Raw genomic sequence first — 20,637 nt, 5'->3', positions numbered from 1 at the left:
CTTGGGTTCCTTTCTACATTGTATTTTTCTGTGGGACGTTCCTTCAGTGGGTCCCATGGACAATATGAAGCAAGTACTACAGTCAGTTAGGTGTTTTTCATGCCCATGATCTCATGCTAGTGTTAATTTCTCAGAGGAATCTTCATTTCCACTATAGCTATCCACCCTAATTTTGTCTAAAGAGTGAACTTGGCCCCATTCTCTCTGCCTCTGTGTCATTTATGAGGGAATCCGAGAAACCTCCCCTCTCCAGCGTGAGCCAACAAGGGACTTTTCTCTTTCTGTGGAACACACGCTAAACGGGAACCACGATAAAGTAGAGGTTAATTTATAAAGGAGGGAGGGGAAAGGGTCAGGATGCTTATTTAAATACACTGAATATTTTTATTTTCGGGTTTCTGCTTATCGCTGAACTCAAACTCTGTTAATATGAAAATCCAGTGACTCTGAGGCTCAAAACTGAGCCTACAAAAGGACTGTTCCCTAAACTGAGTAGGGAAGGTTTAACCTAGAGTTGGACAGCTCAGTAGCCCCAAAACCTCACTTGGTTCTCTGACTTTTGTAATTCTATTACAGAAGGTGGTTCAGCTTTGTTCCATGGGTTATAAAAAAAACAGAATGAAATATTTCTGGCAGGACAATCTACCGTGATACTAACTGTCTTATTTCTAGGTACTGTAGGAACCTTCGAGAGATGAGAGGTGTTCTCCTTCTCCTTCCCAAGAGTTTGTCAAGTCTTTGTGCTGCCTTTCCTGAGGGTATTGCTGGTGATTTCTGTTTAAGGACAAGAGCAGAATCTTCCAGGTACCAGAAGATACACCTAACCTCACCTGGCACTAAGAAGGGCATGGGGGTGGGGAGGTGGGTTGAGAGGAAGGTGCCTAATACCAATGTCTGGGAAGGGAATGGACATTTTTTTTTTCCTACTTCCTTCCTACCCCAAGCCCTGGGTTCACAAAACTGGTTGAGATTCCCTGCCCCAGGGTGGCCAGAAGCAGCCCACACTCAGGCACTGTGTGAGCCTGACCCAACTTGAATGTTGGTGACCAGTAAATACCTAAGCTCCAAGATGCTTCCTTCAATGTACTGAATTAATGAGACCCCTAGGGGCACTCCCAGAAATGCCAGAGATTTACTTCTCCTCTGGGCTGACCAGAGAGACCTGGAGCAGATTAAACTTGATTTAAAGGGTCCAAAAAAAAAAGGAGTGACATTTCTTGTGCCTTAGTATTCTGAAATAAAATTTATAAATTTATACTCACAATACATACACTCCGATTTGGGTGTGTTTGTCATTCTATAGAAACAAAGGCACATTCACAAAACACTGCAGAGGATTTTGGAAGGGTGCTGCAAGGCGTGCCGGGGTTTTCTTTTAATTTAATCATATTAAAGCAAGACTGAATGATTTAAAAATGACAACCTCCTTTAACATGAGTTTGGGGGTTTCTTCTGACAGAAGCCAGTCACCCTGTGCACCAAGTGCAGGAAGTCGCCCTCGGAGACTCTCCTTTCACTGCTGCTGTTTCCTGCTTTGTCTGGGAGTGGGAGCTGTGCACATTCCCTGGGAGGTGGTCCGGGGGAAGGGAGGAAAGAAAGTCCCAACGCAGAAGGACTTTGTCCAGAGAAGCGCCCAAGCCCCCGGGAACCTTTGAAGGTGACTCTTTTCTGTACACAGTCCATGCATTTTGAAGGGTAAATATTTTGTTTGGGAAAGCCCCGTGGTCTGTCTGGTGGGCACACCCAGACGGGCTGACGGCAGGGCAGCGGGGTTCTGAGCGTTAAGCGAGAGCAATTTCAGAATGGCAGGGCCTTGCTTCTCCCGAGCACGGTGCTGAAAGGAGCTTTCAGTCTAGCATCAGCAATGAAATAAAACCTCAGCCCTCCTTCACAGCTCCGATTCTGATCAGAGACGACTCCGTCCACCCGTGACAGGAAATTTAATTTCTATACTTACTGGGTACTTGACTCCATTAAAACAAAGATCGAAAGCCAAAGTCAACCGGGAGACTCAGCATGTTTGTAAGGTGAGTAGCTTCCTCTGCCCTCTGCGGCTGGAATGAAACCCCGCCACAATCGGGCCCTTGGTCCCTTTCTAAAGCCCCATTATAAGACTGGCTGCTTCTGTTGGGGGTTTGTGTTGCGGGGGAAGGGGTCATTTTCTTTGTCGGCATCAGTTCCTGCTAAGGGTGCTCAGGGACCGTGGTTTCAAAGGTCACACTGCTGGAAGCCAAGGCATGGCCCCAGTGCTCGAGGGACCCGCGAGCTAGCACCACGTACCGTGCGCGGTTATGCTGAGGCTCTTCGGTCAGCGTGTTAGAAGAAAGGGTGATGCAGCTGCCGTACATCTCCTGGAGAGGTGCAATTAAACATCATCTGAAAACATGCAACAGAGCTCGGCACATGCATGTGTCTCAAACAACAGGAGGCATGCAGGAGGCAGATTAGTGGACAGAAGCTTCGTTCACACGTTCAGGAGCGCAGGGAGCTGCTGAGGTCATCCGTTCCCTCCCGAGTGACAGAACCCATTAAGTGACTTGGGAAAGTCTAATGTGAGCAAGGTAAGGCTGGCCATGTGAAACCCGAAGGGGCTAGGGTTTGGGGCATGGGGGGCGGCGGGTTGGGGGGGGACTTTTGCAGCTGAAATGCATACAACACGGAAGTCCCTTACGACAAAGACAATTCACGTTGGAATTCAATGTGCAGTTAAAACGGGCGTTCAATTAATGAGAGTGATATTAACAGAAACTTGATTTCGGAATTGCAAAAAGAATCTGGACAGGTCTTAAACCTCAGCATCATGGAGTTTCCCTTTATGGCTCATAATCAATTATGCAAGTTGGAACTCTCTAGACTGGAGGGATATTTGGGGTCCTTCCATTCCTTAGAGGTTCACATTTGGGACACCATACCATTTTTGGGGGGATGGCACCGCATGCACAGAGCACAGAACAAACATTTATCGCTGATAAAAATGTTCCTAGCTCTTCACTGGTTTTTAAATCTCATGTCTTTCCAGGAAATACAATTACAAAATGTAGTTTATGGCACACTCGGCCAGGCCTCAGGTACTGAGCGCTTTAGATGGCTCCGGCATTATCCTGATCAACGCTCAGGGGTTTGTGTCATAAAATGCCCATGCGGAGGGTCCCTGCGGGTGTATTCATGTCAAAGGTCAACCCAAAGTTGAGCAGTTAAATCTTTAGAAATAGAATATCTCTTTACGTGCTCTTTCACTGGGTTTGACTAGCGAGTCAGATGAGCAGAGCAAATGCTTCCCGAGGAAGACCAAGTGCCAAGGAAGGGCCTGATTTCACACCACCTGGTGGTCTGATCTTGTAGAAATGCCTCCCAGGTTAGGAATCCTAACACTTAGGGGTCACACTATTTCAGGCAACTGGAGGATCAGCATATAATGTCCTGTGGTGTATCTGATCTTTCTCTCTTAGAGTATTTTCTAAAGGAAGAGCCAAGGGCCTAGCCTCTAATATGACATATCTCATTAGAAAACACATGGATGGGGCGTTCCGTGCATCTCTTGGGAATTTTTCTGGGGATTCCCTCATGGTGGCAAGGGTCACCCATCTTAGCGTGAGGAACAGCATAGTGAATTCAAAGGCAAAAAAGGGAGTCTCCAAATAGCACTCACCGCCTTATTCTTTCCTTTGCTAGCAGAGCTCACGGGATTTCCCTTGGCATCTGTTGTCTTCCTGCCAAGTGAGGTTAGGGGCAGTGTGGACGTCTTCAGCTGGTTGGCTGCCTGGTAGTTATTATTATTGTTCTGGTTGCCGCTGAGTGTCTCCATGATAGACCGGAAGGTTCCAAAAGGCCTTTTCAGTTGGTCCCCCGATTCACTACTCATGGAGGACCTCTGGAGGGTCCTGCCTTTATCTCTCTCCTTCTCTCCATTTAGCTCAAGGCTACTTTGCTCCATCTGTACCACAGGCTCCTCAAAGGTAACTCTGAGTTTCAAGTTCTGGGAGGTCCGGCGCTTGGAAGATGGAGACTTGAGGGCACTCTTGGGGCTCATAGCCACTTTCTGGGCAACGGTGCTGTCAGGGCTGGGCTGAGTGGGGTCTCCAGAGGGCTGGCTTGGGGGAGTGGTCCCTGAGCCGGGACACTGGGATTCCAAGTCAGGTTCGCTGCTCTCTGAGGTGGGGGATGGGCTATGGCCATCCAGAGATTTGGAGGCCTTGATGCCAAAAGGAAACCTACGTCCTGACGTCAAGGTGTGTTTCTTTATCATCAGGTGTAAGCTTTCTGCGCTGTCCACACTCTCCACACCTCCCACGATGGGCTGCGGCCGGGGCCTATCGGCCTTCCTTACAGGTGTGCTCTTGGGGTCCTCAGAGGTGTTGGAATCGGTGTCAGACTCACTCAGGGACCGCTGCATCAGCTGCCTCAGCCGAGCTAACTTCAGTTCCCTCTTCTCCACAGGGATCTTCTTAGAGTTTCTAGAGGAAGCCTGGGCATCTTGGAATTCCAAGGACAGCTTTTCCTGGGTGCAGACGCTCTCTGAGATATCCTTTCCCAGTAACTGGCGTAGGATTTTGTCAGAATCTTCGTCTTTTGCTTTGGCTCTGGCCCTGCTGGATGCTGACAGGCTTCCAAGAACCTGAATCCCCTCTTGGACTCCAGGTTTGCTTTTGGCTACAGACTCATCATCTGCATCTGGAGATTTCCACTGGGACCTTCTGGAAGCTGGGGAGGATGGTGAACTGAAAGATGATGAAGAACATATGAGGGGATTTCCTCTCACTGATTTCCTTCACTGCCACGAATGACTTATAACAAATCAACAGGAGTGGAATAAGGATAATCCCTTAATGTCCACACAAACCAAACTCCAGAGTGGCAACTATGACCAGACTATAGTAGTGCCTCATACCTAATGCCATGACGATAAACTTGTCTATTGCTTTACTGTTTATACATCCATTTTGCACTAATTTCATCCATTATTCTCATCTTCAACAACCTTACGAACCTACATATCCATGTTCCCATTTTAAAAGATGAAGAAATAGAGTCTAGAAGAGTACGTGACTTGCTTATAATAGGGGAATGAAGAAATGTCACAGCCAGAGATGAACCCAGGTTTTCTGACTTTAGGTCCAGAGCTTTTTTCCCCCTGTAAGGTGTCAATTTTATTCCTCTTTATAAAAATAAAATATTTTTGTCTTCTTTAAAGATATCTTTTCGGGGAACCTGGGTGGCTCAGTGGTTAAGCCTTTGCCTGTGGCTCAGGTCATGCTCCCAAGGTCCTGGAATCGAGCCCCACATCAGGCTCCCTGCTCAGCGGGGAGTCTGCTTCCCCCTCTCTCTCTGCCTGTCTCTCTGTCTACTTGTGATCTCTCTCTCCCTCTGCTAAATAAATAAGTAAAACCTTAAAAAAAAAAGATATATTTTCCAAAAGTCCAAAAGAAGGCTCAGAGATTAAAGATAACTAAGCACTCTAACCACCCATGTTCCTAGTATTACCTGGGCGAAGAAAGGAGTGACTCTGATTTCTGGGCTTCTAGAAGTTGCTGGAGCTGGTTTTGCAAGGTGACGCGTTCCATTGTCTGTCTAGGAAAAACAAACGGAGACGTGTGAGCTCTCCGATACATGGCCACTACTATAAATGAGTACTTATAAACTTTTTCGTGATTATTTGCAATAAATTGCAACAAATCCCAAAGCCTCACATACGTGCGTATTTTTCATTTTGCAGTGCAGGAATTTTCCCAAGGACACTATCAAGTACTCAAAAGGAGGCTTTTTATTCACATTAGAAAAAAACTGTAAGTAACCTAAATGCTCATCAATAAGACGAAGTGAATAATTTAGTTATTTCCATAAGGGCAACTACTAAAATTGAGAATATATTTCAGTATCTATGACATAGAAAATGTTTCCCTAATATATATGTATATATAAAGTACACACAGACACACACACACATACACAAAGTATAAAAGTATATATATAAAGTAAAAAAGGAAGTTACAAAATACTGTGTGTAGTGTAATGCCATTTTTAAGAAATCTCTCTATATAACATATATATAAATATATTACTTATAATGTATATGCTTATATATACTATTTACTCTTTCTGAATTGTTTACATCTTTAAAGTAATTGAATTAATTTAGTGATCAGAAAAGAGCAAAATAAAACCACACAACTATTTCTGTATTGGTATTTTCTTACATGAAGGGAAACGTGATATGGCAACACTCATTTTATTCTGGAAATAAGAGCATATGAATGAGAACGTGTTCTACATTTAAGAAAATCAGTTAAAAGCCATAGGTTACAGAAACTGAAATCTGTTTAGAAAGCATACTACTTGAGAACTTGAGAAAAATAAACCCAACTGATTCTGACTCCTGAAGAAGAGCCCTATTTACTAAACTCTAGTGTTAATGTGGTGACCTCCCCCATCCCTGCCAGATGTCTATTACGTTCTAATCCCTAGAAGGTGGGACTATGTTACCTTTTGTGGCACAGGGGAATTAGCGTTGAGACAGAATCAAGATTATTTACAGGCTGATAGGAAAACAGGGAGATTATCCTGGACTATTATTATTAAGGGTTATCTAATCTAGTCACGAATCTTTAACCGCAAGGAGGAGGTAGAAGATGAGGTCAGAGCCACTCGAAGTGTAAAGACTTGATCTGTGGTTGCTGGCTCTGAAGATGAAGGAAGGGGTCATGAGTCAAGGAATGCAGTGGCCTCTAGGGACTGTCAATGACCCTTTGCTGCCAGCCAGCAAAAAAGGGGACCTCGGTCCTATAACCACAAGGAACTGATTCTGCAACCAGACCCATCCTAGAGCCTCCAGAAAAGAATGTGGCCTGTGGACACCTCGATTTTAATCTGGAGACCCATTCTGGTCTTTGGACCTGTAGGACTGTAAGATGAATTTGTGTTGTTTTAAGCCATTAAGTGTATTGTGATTTGTCACGGGAATAGAGAACTAATACAATTAGCATAAAAAATGGTAGGCCCTCTCATGAGCCAGGACATGGAACTAAATGAATGAGTTGCAAGTGTTTTATGTGTGGGTTTTTTGTTTTTGTTTTTGAGAGAGAGAGAGTGCAAGCACGTACACACAAGCATGTGAGGGGGGGTAGGGGCAGAGGGAGAGAGAATCTTAAGCAGGTTCTGTGCCCAGTGAAAGCCCAAAAATGGGCTTGATGTCACGATCCTGAAATCATAACCTGAGCCTAAACCAAGAGTTGGACACCACTGAGCCACCCACGTTCCCTGAGTTCTAAGTGTTCTTAAAATGACTGCCTGACCTTAGATCCGCCGAGCTTGAGGAAGCCCAGTTTCTCCTTGCCAAGTGTCACTGTACATGTTCAACAGCCATTGGCCACCTTAATCTAATTCTGTGAGATCAGACTGGGATGACACCCTTCCATCTCCCCAAGCACCCTGTTTTTCAGACATGGTTAGTCTTAGTCCTAACATTTCATCCCTAAGACAAGAAACATCTGTAATTTCAATTTGTCTCATTTATTCTGTGACTCACCTATTTTTCCCTAAAGGTCAGATAATAAATATTTTAGGCTTGTGAGTCATGCAGTCTGTGTCATAACTACTCAACTCTGCTTTTCTAGCATGAGATCAACCCTACACAGTAAGTAAATGAATGTGTGTGTGGCTGGGTTCCAATAAAACTTTACTTACAAAAACAGACAGTGGGCTGGATTTGGCCCGTAGTCTACAGTTAGTTAACCCTTAGTCTAAAGAAAGAAAAAAAACAAAAGTACCTAAGAACATTCTACTTTTCCCACTTTGCAAGCTGGTATTGCAAGTCAAGATTTTAAGAACAATAGCGAGGGGCTGAAGTGGACGAAGCAAGATTACGGTCTACTCTTAAAGGGTTTGTTAGGTGTCAAAGTGAATTATGGTACAGTTAAGAAAACTATTTGGGGGCGATTGGGTTGACGGATGGTTGAAATTCCAGGTATGAATGGGAAAAGAAAAGGACTCTACTCTCTAGATTCTAAAGAAGCCATCAGCAAGGACCGCCCAGTTTTAAATACATAATCATGTGAAATATTAATATACAAAAGTTTATGAAACATGAGAACATATATGGACATATGTCATGCTGGGGCCGTTGTGAACCAAGCCCCACCAGCTGGTGGGCTAAAACGGCAGAAATTTATTGTCTCACAGTTCTGGAGGCTGGAAATCTGAGTCCAAGGGGTTGGCAGTGTTGGTGTCCTCTGAGGGCTGAGAAGGAGGGCTGTTCCCTGATTCTCTTCTTGTTTCTGATGGTTTTCTGGAGATCTTTGGCTTGTAGATTCATCACTCTGATCACTGACCTCATGCTCACACGGTGTTCTCCCTGTGTGTGTCTACCTCCACAGCTAAATCCCCCCCTTTTTTTTCAAAGATAGATTGATTGATTGGTTTGAGAGAGAGTGAGAGAGATCACAGAGGGAGAGGGAGAGGGAGAAGCAGACTTGCCACTTGAGTGGAGAGCCCGACACGGGGCTCAATCCCAGATCATGACTTGAGTCGAAGGCAGATGCTTCAGTGACTGAGAACCCCCCCATGCATCCCTAAATTTCCCCCTTGTGTGACAACGCCAGTGATACTGGATTTAGGCACACCCTCATGACCTCATTTTAACTTGACTCCTTCTGTAAAGACCCCATCTCCGAATAAGCGGATATTCTGAGGTAAGAGGGGTTAGGACACTACCCTATTTTTTTGGGGTCGGAAGGATGGCGTAATTCAACCTGTAATATCTAGGCTTGTATATCAGGATTTCTAACAGAGCTGAAGGTTGTCACTTTTTAAATAGTAATTACGTTTATTCATTGTAAAGAGTTAGTAAAGGTATTCTGGTAGGAAAAGGCACTCAGACTGTCTCCAACTCAGAATTTTGGACTGGAAAAACTCATGGTTCTCAACCCTCCTCCTGCACTTTTCGGGACTGGCGGGGGTGGGGAGGCCCTGGAGCCTAAAGGGCACAGGCTATGGCGGCCATACTCAGTGGACTTCCCTGTTAACTTCTAGTTCTGCCCATCTTCTGAGGCACACAGTAAGTAAAAGACCGGGGTCTGCAGCCTAACCTCTCATATTTTATCTTGTCACTGGCCTAACCGTAACTGTCTGCAGCATTCAGCCTCGGAGACAATGGAAGAACTGTTATCTATTAGCGTACATGTGCATTTTATTCTGGGCCCATCAACAGAGAGGACAGCCAAGACCCTGACCTTGAAGAGTTCACCAGTAAAGAGTTACAGCTCATGAACAGCTCACAGACTCCACAGTACAGGGCTGAGGAGAGTGTTTTGAGATCTTTCCTCCGAGTATGAATCTTAGGGGAAAAGAAACAAAACCATTCTATTGGGCTGTTTTAAAGTTCCTCTGAATGGATATGTCCATACACTTCCCGGTGGGGGAGGGATATTGCTACAACATTTCTGGAAGGGTATCAGGCAATATCTATGCACAGTTTAAATACATATGCCCTGTGTTTTAGCAATTCGCGTTCTAGGAACTTAACCTTAGAACTACTTACAGGTGCACGTAAAAACATAGGTACAAGTGTGATTGCTATGGAAAGGCAACCTACTGAGTTGTGAGTTTGTATTTTCCCTTCAGTTGCTCTAAGTCCTTGAAGCTCATTTAACGCACCTGCCCCAGGGGAGTTTTGTGTAACTGGGCAGAGGATGCTTGGAGGGAACCCTTTAATATTTAATTTTTAAACCTTATTTGTATCTAGTAAAATCCTAACCAGCTCATTAAAGTGCGTACTCTAGTAGGAGGAGGGTGGGAGGGGATAGAGACTTGGCCTCTGGGGCAAGAGGGCGGAAGTGGACAGGGAACGTTTCTCCCAGCTTCGACAAGAGCCAGAGGGTCTAAGGACTTGTCACACTGCCGCATGATCAGTGAAGGCTCCCCGCCATCACAGGTCTCTTTTCAAGAGGAAAAAGAGTATTTTTATATATATTTTTTAATTTTTTAAGATTCCGTTTATTTACTTGAGAGAAAGAGAGAGCGTGAGAGAGATCATGAGCAGGGGGGAGGGGTAGAGGGAGAAGCAGGCTCCTGGGATCATGACCTGAGCCGAAGGCAGACGCTTAACCGACTGAGCCACCCAGGTGCCCAATAAAGAATGTATTTTAAGATAATTTAAAACACTCACTATTTTGCTTCTAAAGTCTAATTTTTTGGGTGTATTCTCATAAACTGTCTACGTGACTTGGAATACCAACTGGGATCGTTGGTGAATCCCTCCTCATCATGGCAACTATACTTTTTTGGCTGGTGTGTTTGCCAAGGACTGACCTTCGAGCTCCCAGAAGGTGTCAGCTCCTTGATTCTTTGGACTCCTACTGACCTACCTGATGGCTTCTCCTCCGTCCCCCTGCCGTCAGGCGTATCATGACGACCTCCCAGAAATGCTCCCTAACCTCTCTGTAGGCAACGGCTACCAGTTTGATAATCTCATCAAGAACAGAACAGACTCCGTCAAGACCAAGACTGAACATCACGCTGACCGAATGCTATTTTACATCCCAAGGACTCATGAATCATAAATTTACTGGTGATGGTTGTTGGATGATTCCCCTAATATACATTTTTCATTAGAAAACCTGGGAAACTGGCCCATGTCTATTTTTTTCCCCTCTCTCTCAGGTTTCTTATGATTTCCTAGAATGTAAAGGACAGAAGTTTGGGGAGGATGCATGTGTGTACTTAAGTCATGGGGCTATGAACTGTGCACACGGAGAGAGACTGTCTCATCCAACTCAGAGTCCACATGCATGCAACAGACCCCGTCCTACAAATCACAGCCAGCCTGGCAGGAGCTGGCTGTGAGGGACAGAGCCGTCCCACTCCCCGCTCACGGAGTGTGCTCTGCACTTTCTTGGGATGGAAGAGGAAGACAAGGTGGGCAGAAGGCTAGGAATTCTCTAGACAACCTGCATGCGGGCAGCTCACCAAGGCAGCAGGCTCAAACCTCAGCCAGGTGAGGACCAGCCTGACTCAGTTCGCAGGGAAAGGATGGGCCACTTACTCCTTCAGCTGTTTGGTTAGCTTCACCACCTGAGACGCCAGCGACATGCAGGTCTCCACCACCACCAGGTATCGGGAGCACAGTGTGTGCCCATGGCGCTCGGCGCTCTGGGACGGCTTTTCCCCTGCGTGGTTCTGCATGGTGACATTTGCTCCATATTCAACCAATGTCTGTGGGAACACGCAGAGGCATGGGATTGTTATGAGACCTCCCCGGCAACCTTTTGTACAGATGGGAAGAGAAAGGTGAGTGGAACATTTCCTGCCAGCCCTATACCAGTTACCAGAGCCCATGACAGGGTGTGGAAGGGGGCGAAGGGTATCACACCACATACAGAAGAGAGCCTCTGGGGAGCGTGTAGGAGTTGGTATCGGATACCTGCCTCAGAGCCCACACACATGCGACAGACCCCGTCCTGTACCAGTGGCACCCAGCCTGGGGGGAGCTGGCTGTGAGGGGCAGAGCCGGCTGCTGTCCTGAGGGGGCTGTGTCCCGAGCAGGCATTGGCTAGGGAGGGCTGATTTGTCCCTTTCAGTGGGTGAGCCCATGAAGTTGGGGACACCTGCGAGGCGTTTACCTGTTCCTATTTGCTCGGGAAGCCTATGTGGTCTGTCGCTGAGCCTACCCCGTCAGAAATAAAAAAAGAACTGAAGAGAAATGACCTGTAGGGGCTGTGTGGGGAGCAGTGTGTCTGGCAAGGATATGACCCAGGAATTGAGGAGACATCGTAGAAGGGGGCTTGGGGTGAGCTTGCTATCACCCCACTACGGAAGGAGAGGGTTCTCCGGCAGCAAGAGTAATGGGTATGACAGGCAGAGGGGACTGTGTGGGAGGAGGAGGATGTGAAGTCGGGGTGAGAGTTCCCAAGTCAAGTATCAGTGGGGAGGATCCAGAGAGCCCCCTGAAGACTTTACCCGTCATCACACCCAGCAGAGAGTAAGCACAGAAGCTTGCCATAGAGGACATTAGTGGCCTACCACAGTGAGCCAGAGAAGCCATGACAGCTTTCACAGACAGTGTCATGACCTTTGCCAGTTAAGCAAAGAGACAGGGAACTTTTCTCCCCACCCTCCTCCTTGTCTCCAACACTGTGCCCAGCAGAGAGAGGGGAAACAGGGCTAAGGTGAGGTGTACAAAGCCAGTCATGGCTCCATCCTCAGGCTGTGTCCTTTGAACCCTGAGTCTAATCTGGGTTGGAGAGAAGAACACTTTGATTCAGAAGTAACACCAAGATTTTAAACTGGTTTGGAGTAAATGTTAAGTCACAAGCAAGCAGGAAGCTACGGAATCTGGCCAAGGCATCGTTAAAAGAAGAGAGACTTAATGGACCATGGTTGACATCATTAATTTAAAAAATATCAAAATTCTTTTCTAGTTATACTGTGGTGACATGAGATGCCACAAAAAGGCTGTTACATCAATATTAATCAGCTACCACAATCTGACAAATCCTTTGACACTATCAAGATGAGACCGACCTCTGGGTTTATATTAGTAAAACGTACTGTTGCTCCCAAAATTAACACTTGAGATTTTTAAATTCCTAGATTTTGCTTAAACTCAGAAGTCACAAGGGGCTTCATCTCCTTCTGGTTTACAGCCACTCACCATGAAAGTCCAAGGTACTCCTTACGGGAGTGGCACTGCTGATCACCTCAGCCCAGAGCTCCCATGGCCTCTCCAGAGTGTCCCGGTCAACACTCACTCCCTTGACTCTGGCCTCCGCCATCTTCCTCCCGGAGTTTCCTAGACTCAGTCTCTGCCTCCCCTCAAAAGGGCCCTCGGTCACCTCCCGTTCTGCCCTGTCTCTCTGTGTCTTTCCTTTTTTTAAAAATCTCACACCCAGTGGATAGACCTGCTTCCAAGATCATCCAAGTTTCCAAAGGCACCATATCGACTGCCAAAAATATCATTTGTGTTAAGTGGAGAGATGAATGGCCCGAAAGCACAGACAGCCTCTCTTCGCATATAAAAGAAAAATAACTGAAATCTCAAACAGAATTAGTGCTATCAGCTGGTTTTCTTTGGCTTTCAGTCACTTATTAGCTGATAAAAAAAAAAAAAGTTCAAGACTATTAAATACTAGAGTGTTTTGTTAAATGGAAAAAATTTGAAGTTTTCGGTTATGTTCAATTATTTTTCCTCCACAAAAAGTCACACTACTTCTTTCATCTTTTGTAGATCCTGGTAACAATTTAAATTTCTCTTTTTTCTCGGCTCTGAGTTCTCATCACTGCTTTTACAACATCGTGCCTTAAATGAAAAGATGCACACGTTGCCAGCATTAGTGGGGAAATTTCCAGACATGTGGAATATTTCCTATCAACTTCGTTCTCCAAAGGGCAGACGCTCTAGGGAGCGTTCTGCTATTACCTCTGCTTTTTGCTTTTATTAGTCTCTTGCCTTCGATGCCTGCAGCTTTTCCAGATCCTCTCCAGTCCCTTCTACCTTTCTAAGCAACCGGTTCTCGCTGCTCGATTTTCTTTTTTGGATATAATCTACTTTGCACATAGTAGGACATCAGTAAGCTCCTGTTAAATCAGCACGCTGCATTGCAATAAAAGAAATACCATATAATAAGGCAACAAGAGATGCTGTTTTCTTAGAGTTGCTGTACACACATAGCTTATTCTGAACTGCGTGAACTCCGTGAGGTAAAAGCACTTCTTTCCTCATGGCCTTCAGCTGTACTCGGTCAGTCAGGGATTTCATACACCTCGGGCAGATGTGGGAACACATCCACAGATGCAGGTCATTTTCCGTGATAACAATGGTGTGGTTGGTCCGATGCGGGTAATGACGCACTCATAAATCAAATTCCAGGCCAAATCTAAACAAACTTCATTTCTGATGTATACAGCCTTTCCTTCCCTCACACGGTCACACTCCTCTTGCTCCCCCTCCTTCTTGTGGGTCACCTTCCCTCTTTGCTCTGTCACTCAGGGCCTTAACATTTTTTGAAGTCAAGGGATCTACCTGGTTCTTATAGTCACACGTGCCTCAAACTCCTGAGGACCCTCACTGGGCTTTCAGCCACGTGCTATGATGATGGCAGCACTGGGTTTGGCTCGGCTTCATGCACCAAAGCATTCGAGAAGCTCCGCCCTGCCCCACAGAAAGGGGAGAAATCATAGCCCTCCATCTCTGGTCTCTTTTGACATACTGCAACGCTCAACAGGAAACCCATAGGGCTCTTTAGGCTGATGTTTCTGTGAGTTTCTGGAAAAATGAACCTATCAATGTAATTCCTTAGGATCTACTACAACAGAAAAAGCTGACTTAATCCATACATGTCTTCCAGTAAACAATATTTCCGTTTTTTTTTGTTTCATGACTTGATAAACTCATTTGTCTCCTCAAAGCAATGGGCCTGTGTACCTGGATGCACCCGAGGAAGCCATGCTGGGAGGCTACATGGACGGCACTGTTGCCATCTTGGTCCACTTCATCCAGGGAGATGCCCTGTTCTTGCATAAACTGAAGAAGCCAAAGAAGAATTTTTTCCTGCAAACACAAAGACAGTGGCAATTAATGGACTATCATGCAGCAAGTCTGAAACAAAGTCAGAGGAAAACAAAACTCTGACGTGGGAAGCTTGCATAGAACCAGGTTTATCTTAACAGCAGAAAATACCATTCCTCCTGAACTGAAAACCCATGCATCTCTCTGACTCCTAGTCCATGAAGGAGGAAAGCCCAGAGAATTTTAAGAGTGGGAAGTTCTGTCAGAACTGGTCTTGCTTTACTTAGTTATTCTTTAGATGTACAGTTGGTTTGTAGAACATCTGAGTACTTCTTCCAAGTGACACAACTAGACAGGTGGAAAACGGGGACCAGAATCTAAGTCTTTCGAGGCCAAGGCAATTTTTGTTCTTTTGTTGTCCTGTCTTTAGGGTCCAGGAATATTATTATAAAACCTCAGGCATAAGAGAAACAGCTTCTCCTTTGAAGTTGATGATGCTTCGACCATGCCTTTGTGATCCTAGACCTCCTGAAGTCAACAGGCTGACAGAGCTTAAGTGGCTGACTATGAGATAACCTCACCGAGAGAAAACCAGGACCCTCCTGACTTCTCTGACCAGATGTTGATGGGGTTTGAAAGGTAAAGGGTTCCCTTATTCCCTGCCAAATGGAGGGCATCCGATGATCTGAACGCAACCTTTCAAGAGCAAAGACATTGTGTGCTCAGCGTGTTGTCAAAATCCGTTTGCGTCTTACCCACTGAGTATTCTATGGTATTTTCATGTTATGTTTGGCCTCAGGAGAAAGCAGGGGGATGGGATTTCACTGTTTTAAAATAGATGAATTAAGTATAATGTTAAAAAAACATGAGAGTGGTAAAAACAACAGCATGAAGTTTAGTGCGTGGAATTTGACATTTAAAAAGATGATCGTGTGTTTGAAATAGCCTTGAACCTCTCCTTTGCCTTGTAAAGGTTTTTTTTTTTTTTTTCTTTTTTTCTTTTTTTCCAGTTACTTGCTCGGACTGGTCATGAACTTTTATACTTTTCTGGATTAGATTTGCCTTCACCTTCTGAACATGCCAACTAATCTGCTTAAGGAATGTTGGATAAAAACAGCCAACTCCTTTCATGGCTCGCCCTCTGTGGGGGGAGCCAGGCACTGTTTACAAAGGCGTTGGCAACATCAGGGACAGAATGAACATTCGCACCACACTCTTTCAAGGGGAGCGAGCAGGGAGTAAGACCCCCCAAAGAACAAGAAGGGTAACATGCGGTCAGTGCCTATTACCTATCAAGAAGGCACCCAGGGAACACAGGGTGAGCGTCAGCTGCAAAAGCAGACCCTGCAGAACATGAAACCCTCAAGGTCCCTGGAGAATGAGGCGGGGCAAAGCCTGGAGGCCAGGGCTGGGAGTGGCACTCTGGATCAGGGTATGCTGATGTGCTTGTCCTCTTCTTCGGAGGCAAACCTGGGGAAAGTTGGGGCTGATATTTGGACCAGAGTGGGTGGTGATGTCTCCTATGTTCAAGGCCGAAAACTTTCTTTTGGTTTCCTGATTGGGAAGGGGAAAACAGTATGACTTTGACTTGGAACCAGATGATTCTACCGTGGGATCTTAACTCCTTAAAAGATCGGGGTGAGTGGATGTTTCTTTGGATGAAAAACACAACCTACTGGTTTGAAGCCAATGGAGAAGATCTGGAAACAGCAAGAGGGCGGGTTGCCGTGACCCAACGAGGGACAAGGACAGCTCTGCCACCTCAGTGGGTCGTTCTCAAGCCTGTGGTGACTTGGCTTGCTCTCTGATATTAATCATGGAACCTTAAAATTGCAGAGTGGGAGAGACTTGAGGGAATTATCCAGTTCAAACACCCTTGTTTTACAAATCAGAAAGCCAAAGAAGACAAGTATGTATTCTCTGACGTCCTCGCTAGAAATGTTCCGTATGTAACTGCTTGCAGGCATATTTTCACATTTTTCAGACTCAATTCATATCATAGTGGATAAGGCTGTTCCACCTGAAAAGAAAATGACCTTTACTATTATTCACAGTGTGTTGACTTTTAGTAACAGGGTTGTAGAAAATAGAATACTACATATCCTAAGACTAGGCATTTTCTTTTTGTCAAAATATGGAGAAGAATCGAGAGACCTGGACTTTGCCGGGGCTTGAAAATCTGGGCCAACAGTCCAAGGTCTGTATGAGGCCAAGAGCTGCTTTGGCTTGTGACAGTCCTCCAAGTCAGGTTCAGTCCGGATTGCTCAATAACCTGCCTTCCTTTCTCCTGAAGGCATGAAAAACTCTTCTGGTAATTAAGGATCTTACCCAATTCATTATGCAACATTTATATAAAGGAAGAACCGTTACTCTACTGTTCCGAACAGGCACGTCTTTGCTCAGTCCCTCACATTCAGTTTTGCATTCCGTAGTGGGCAATTTACTTTAATAAGAGAAGTAATCAGCCTGTTCACTGATAAACTTCACGGAAACCAAAGATCTAGAATTCCTGGGTTCTGGTGAGAGCATACATAGCATCCACTCTCAGAGAAATGAGGCTTTCTGCTCTGATTCTGGAGAACGTGCCAGCAGAAATCAACGGTCCTATAATTCAGACAGCGACTTATTTGAGAACTACCTAGAAAGGAGAACAAACAGAACTATCTTCTCCAACTAAGATGGGCCTTATGAATGCATATGTGTATTCAATATAGATATGCAGTGAGGTCTACCTCTCTCCTTAGACATCCAGCGCTCTCTTCCTGGGCTTGTGTGTGCATGCACGCGTGTACATCAGGAAGATGCTCAGCGGAGAATGTAATTCCTGATTTACATCTTCCCTTAAGTATTGCTTTCAGAGAATATCTGATGCAGTCCCCTGGCTGGAGAAGCCCTTCGGTGTTAGTTCTGTTTAACAGAATGCCTCTGCATCTCACCATTCTACCCATCGACCCACACACTCATTGATACCTTCAATGTTCCTCTCTTGACTGAAAACTTCCCTCATGTCCTGGTTTCCTCTTCCGGGGGATGCTCTGCCCTTTGGGGAACCTGCTTTATTGGCGTAATTTTGTGTGTTCTTAAAGGAATTGCAGTTTGTTTAATGAGACAATTAATACAGGAAAATGAGATTTTCTGGACAAAGTCTAATAAAAACGTAACAGAAAAGGGGGCCCGAGGTTTATTACTGGCATCAATAGTCTCTACAGTTTTTGTTACAACCGTTAAGCTCTAAAGGAGGCAGCTTTTTCTGCAATCATATATCATCAAATCCAATACACCATCAATTGTATGATTCGGTCTGGTTTTTGAGATGGCAAAGCATAGAAAAGTGGACAGCTATAATTTCATGATGTCCTTTATTATAAGATAAAGGTAGACTCCAGAGATAGTAAAATGTGAAAAAAAAAAAAAGTATATCGAAGGATTTCTTAAATTGGTTAAGGCCTAAATATATTGGCCAAATTTCCCTTAGGCTTTACTTATGGTGAAGTAAGTAAATTGAACAATCCTGATATCAATAAAAATGGGAAATTGGGAGACATCCAATAATCCTAAGAACCAATATTTATATCTACTACATGCCAGTAAGGGCAATGTTTCATGTGTTTTTTTTCCACTTAGTCCCCGGAGCTGCCCAGTGAAGAAGGTTCTTTTATCTCCATGTTAGAGATGAGGAAACTGAGGTGCAGAAAGAGCTTTTCTTCTTTAAAAAAAAAAAAAAAAAAAATGTCTCCAAGGCCACTGAGCTAGTAAGTGGTAGGGTTCGGATTTGAACCCAGACACAGAGCTCGTGTTCTCCATGTCTCCGCTTGCTGTCTACTGAATGTGAATGTCCACAACCGGCTGCTCACTGACCTGTGACCCCTGATTGCACGACAGACACACTCATTCTGCACCCACAGGGGCCCAGGAAGCACGGTTAACAGCCCATCAGCCGGTGGGTTCGCGGAGCTCAGGGTCGCTTAGGCTGTTTCAAAAAGCTGTCCTTGGAGAGCAGATGGATGCCCAGGCTAATCAAAGATTTTTCTATTTTGCTTTCATCTGCAATCACAGCACTGTCTGGGTCGTTTATTTGTTTCTTCCTCATGACGGTGAAATAGTGAAGTTAACAGAATATTATCCTTTTGAATCGTGGAAAAACAGTAACACACAGCCTATGGAGATATCCCTCTTGCTAGCCTGCCTATCACTGTTCATGACTATTTGTAGGAACTGCTGACACTCTTCTTTATTCAGAAAGTGTCCAACCCCCCCCCCCATCTCTCTCTCTCTCTCTCTCTCTTTGGATCTGTATTAGGGCAAACATTTAAAATGGGACAATGCACACAGTGTAGGCAAAGGTGTTCTCGGTATATGCCGAATGCTACCACGGAGTTGTTTCTGTAGCAGGATCTCCATATCAAAAGTCACAGGGCAGACTCAGGAGCACAACAATCCCTAGGTTTGACTTTGCAAATAATAACAGAGCCCACTGAACCAATGTCCCTTCCCTGCCTCGAGCAGCTGAGGGAGACAGCCTTGCAGGGAGCGGGGACCAGCCCACTGGAACCTTCGTGTTGAAAGCAAACAGCCCGAGTCACACGGCTGGTGACTCTGACTCGAGACACTTCTGTTCCCATTGTTTCGCCAGCAATGTCTCTCTCAAGGGACAGCAAAGCGGGCCGACTGGAGGACATCCCTGCTTTTTCCCCGAGTGCCCCCCATAGCCCTCGCCTTGGCGCTCCCTGTGGCGAGCTCTTCTTTGGACGCTCAGGCCATGAAGTAATTGCACCCTCTGAGACTTGACGTGTCACGATGAGGAAAATCAATTCCTATCACCCGAAGATCCATCGCTCCAGGAGACCACTAAAAACTGCTGGCTGCCCCGTGGTACCGGAGTGTTTAAGGTAATTTTTACAAGAAAAAGGACACAAATTGGGAGTCAACGAGAGCCTGCTCTTTAAGAATCCATACGAGGGGCAGAGGGCAACGAAAGTAAACTGAGAGAGGAATTTTGCTCGGCACTATCCTTTCCAGAGGTATTTACTCAAGAAACAAAACCAGGACACACTCGACTGCCTGCCTGACAGAGGAAAAACTTGCATGTGCTGAATCCATTAGAAAACCGTTCGCTAACAGTCTTCCTTGTGAAAATATTAGCCTTGTCCCAGTTCCAAGTTCAGCATCTCGACAGGTTATCTGTTACATAAGTGCCTGCGGTGGCCGCAGGATGGCTGGACAGAAGAGAATTCACGGCTCTGAAGGGCTTCTACGCTTTCCACTTGGGTAGGAATGCTCTCCTAAGGGCGCCGCTGGGCTGGGCCTGCTCGCAGCTGGCCTCGAGGTCATGCACAACGCTTATCAGCTTGAAATAACAACCTGGAGCCTGATAACTCGCAGGAGGCAAATGTCTGACATGGCTCTTCGACTAGGTCACCCGCTTCCGGCTTTTCCTCAAGTCCCTTCTAGCAAGCCACGCCATCACCCAACTGCTTCCAGAAAGGGCACTTGCTCTGGTTCTGTCCCAAGAGCTTCACAATTATGAGAAACCCACTGTGAGAGCTGACCAGAGAAACTGGCACGCATCAAGGAGCATTTCCTGAGACAAAGAAGGCCAGGGTCCCAACTGCTTATACTTAGGGTCTCAGAAGGGCAATGCAATCCTCTCCTGCCTGTCTTTGGCGAGCTCTACCAAAAGAGCAGGTAGCCTTTCCACTGGTATCGACAATTCCTTGTGAGGCTTTAGATAAACAAAATGAACTCAGGGACATGAAGCAATTATTCAGACAGTCCGAGAATAAAGAACGTTCTGTTATTTAGACTGAAAATGATTTATGAAGATTATCAGTGATGACATTCTTCTGGTCATTCGAAAATTCTAGTCTCCTCTTTGCCAGTATAAGCAAAAAAAGAGGCATCCCTGACAAATGCTTATTAACTATTATGGTTTTTGGTAGAAAATCATGGCTGGGGCTCACGAGGACAATACACAGAGAAAAACGGAGTGATTGTTTCAAAGTAGTTTGACAAATTGTAAGTGTTCTTCATGCCCCTTTCTTCATCTCATAAAGTTAGTACCAGATACTCCCTTCTTCGATTGAGCTGTGTGTCACAGTGTGTTGTTAGCTAAAATTGTAAAAAAAAAAAAAAAAAAAAAA

At 45.3% G+C, this 20,637-nt stretch overlaps 1 protein-coding gene across 2 annotated transcripts in view; it reads right to left on the bottom strand.

Annotated features, from left to right (window-relative positions):
• Positions 1–20,637, bottom strand: part of SNCAIP (synuclein alpha interacting protein) — a 150,906-nt gene that overhangs the window by 9,114 nt on the left and 121,155 nt on the right. The window contains exons 7-11 of one of the 2 annotated variants that reach the window (XM_080804904.1): positions 14,414–14,539; positions 11,036–11,205; positions 5,482–5,568; positions 3,650–4,718; positions 2,281–2,351 (exon numbers count right to left, since the gene is read on the bottom strand). In XM_080804904.1, coding sequence (XP_080661030.1) covers positions 2,281–2,351; positions 3,650–4,718; positions 5,482–5,568; positions 11,036–11,205; positions 14,414–14,539 — 1,523 coding nt within the window. The remainder of the gene's footprint in view (positions 1–2,280; positions 2,352–3,649; positions 4,719–5,481; positions 5,569–11,035; positions 11,206–14,413; positions 14,540–20,637) is intronic. The other variant, XM_080804905.1, reaches the window with a different exon arrangement.

This window comes from Martes martes (assembly GCF_963455335.1).
Source record: "Martes martes genome assembly, chromosome: 5".
Lineage (NCBI taxonomy): Eukaryota > Metazoa > Chordata > Mammalia > Carnivora > Mustelidae > Martes > Martes martes.
This window is presented reverse-complemented; position numbering and strand designations above follow the sequence as displayed.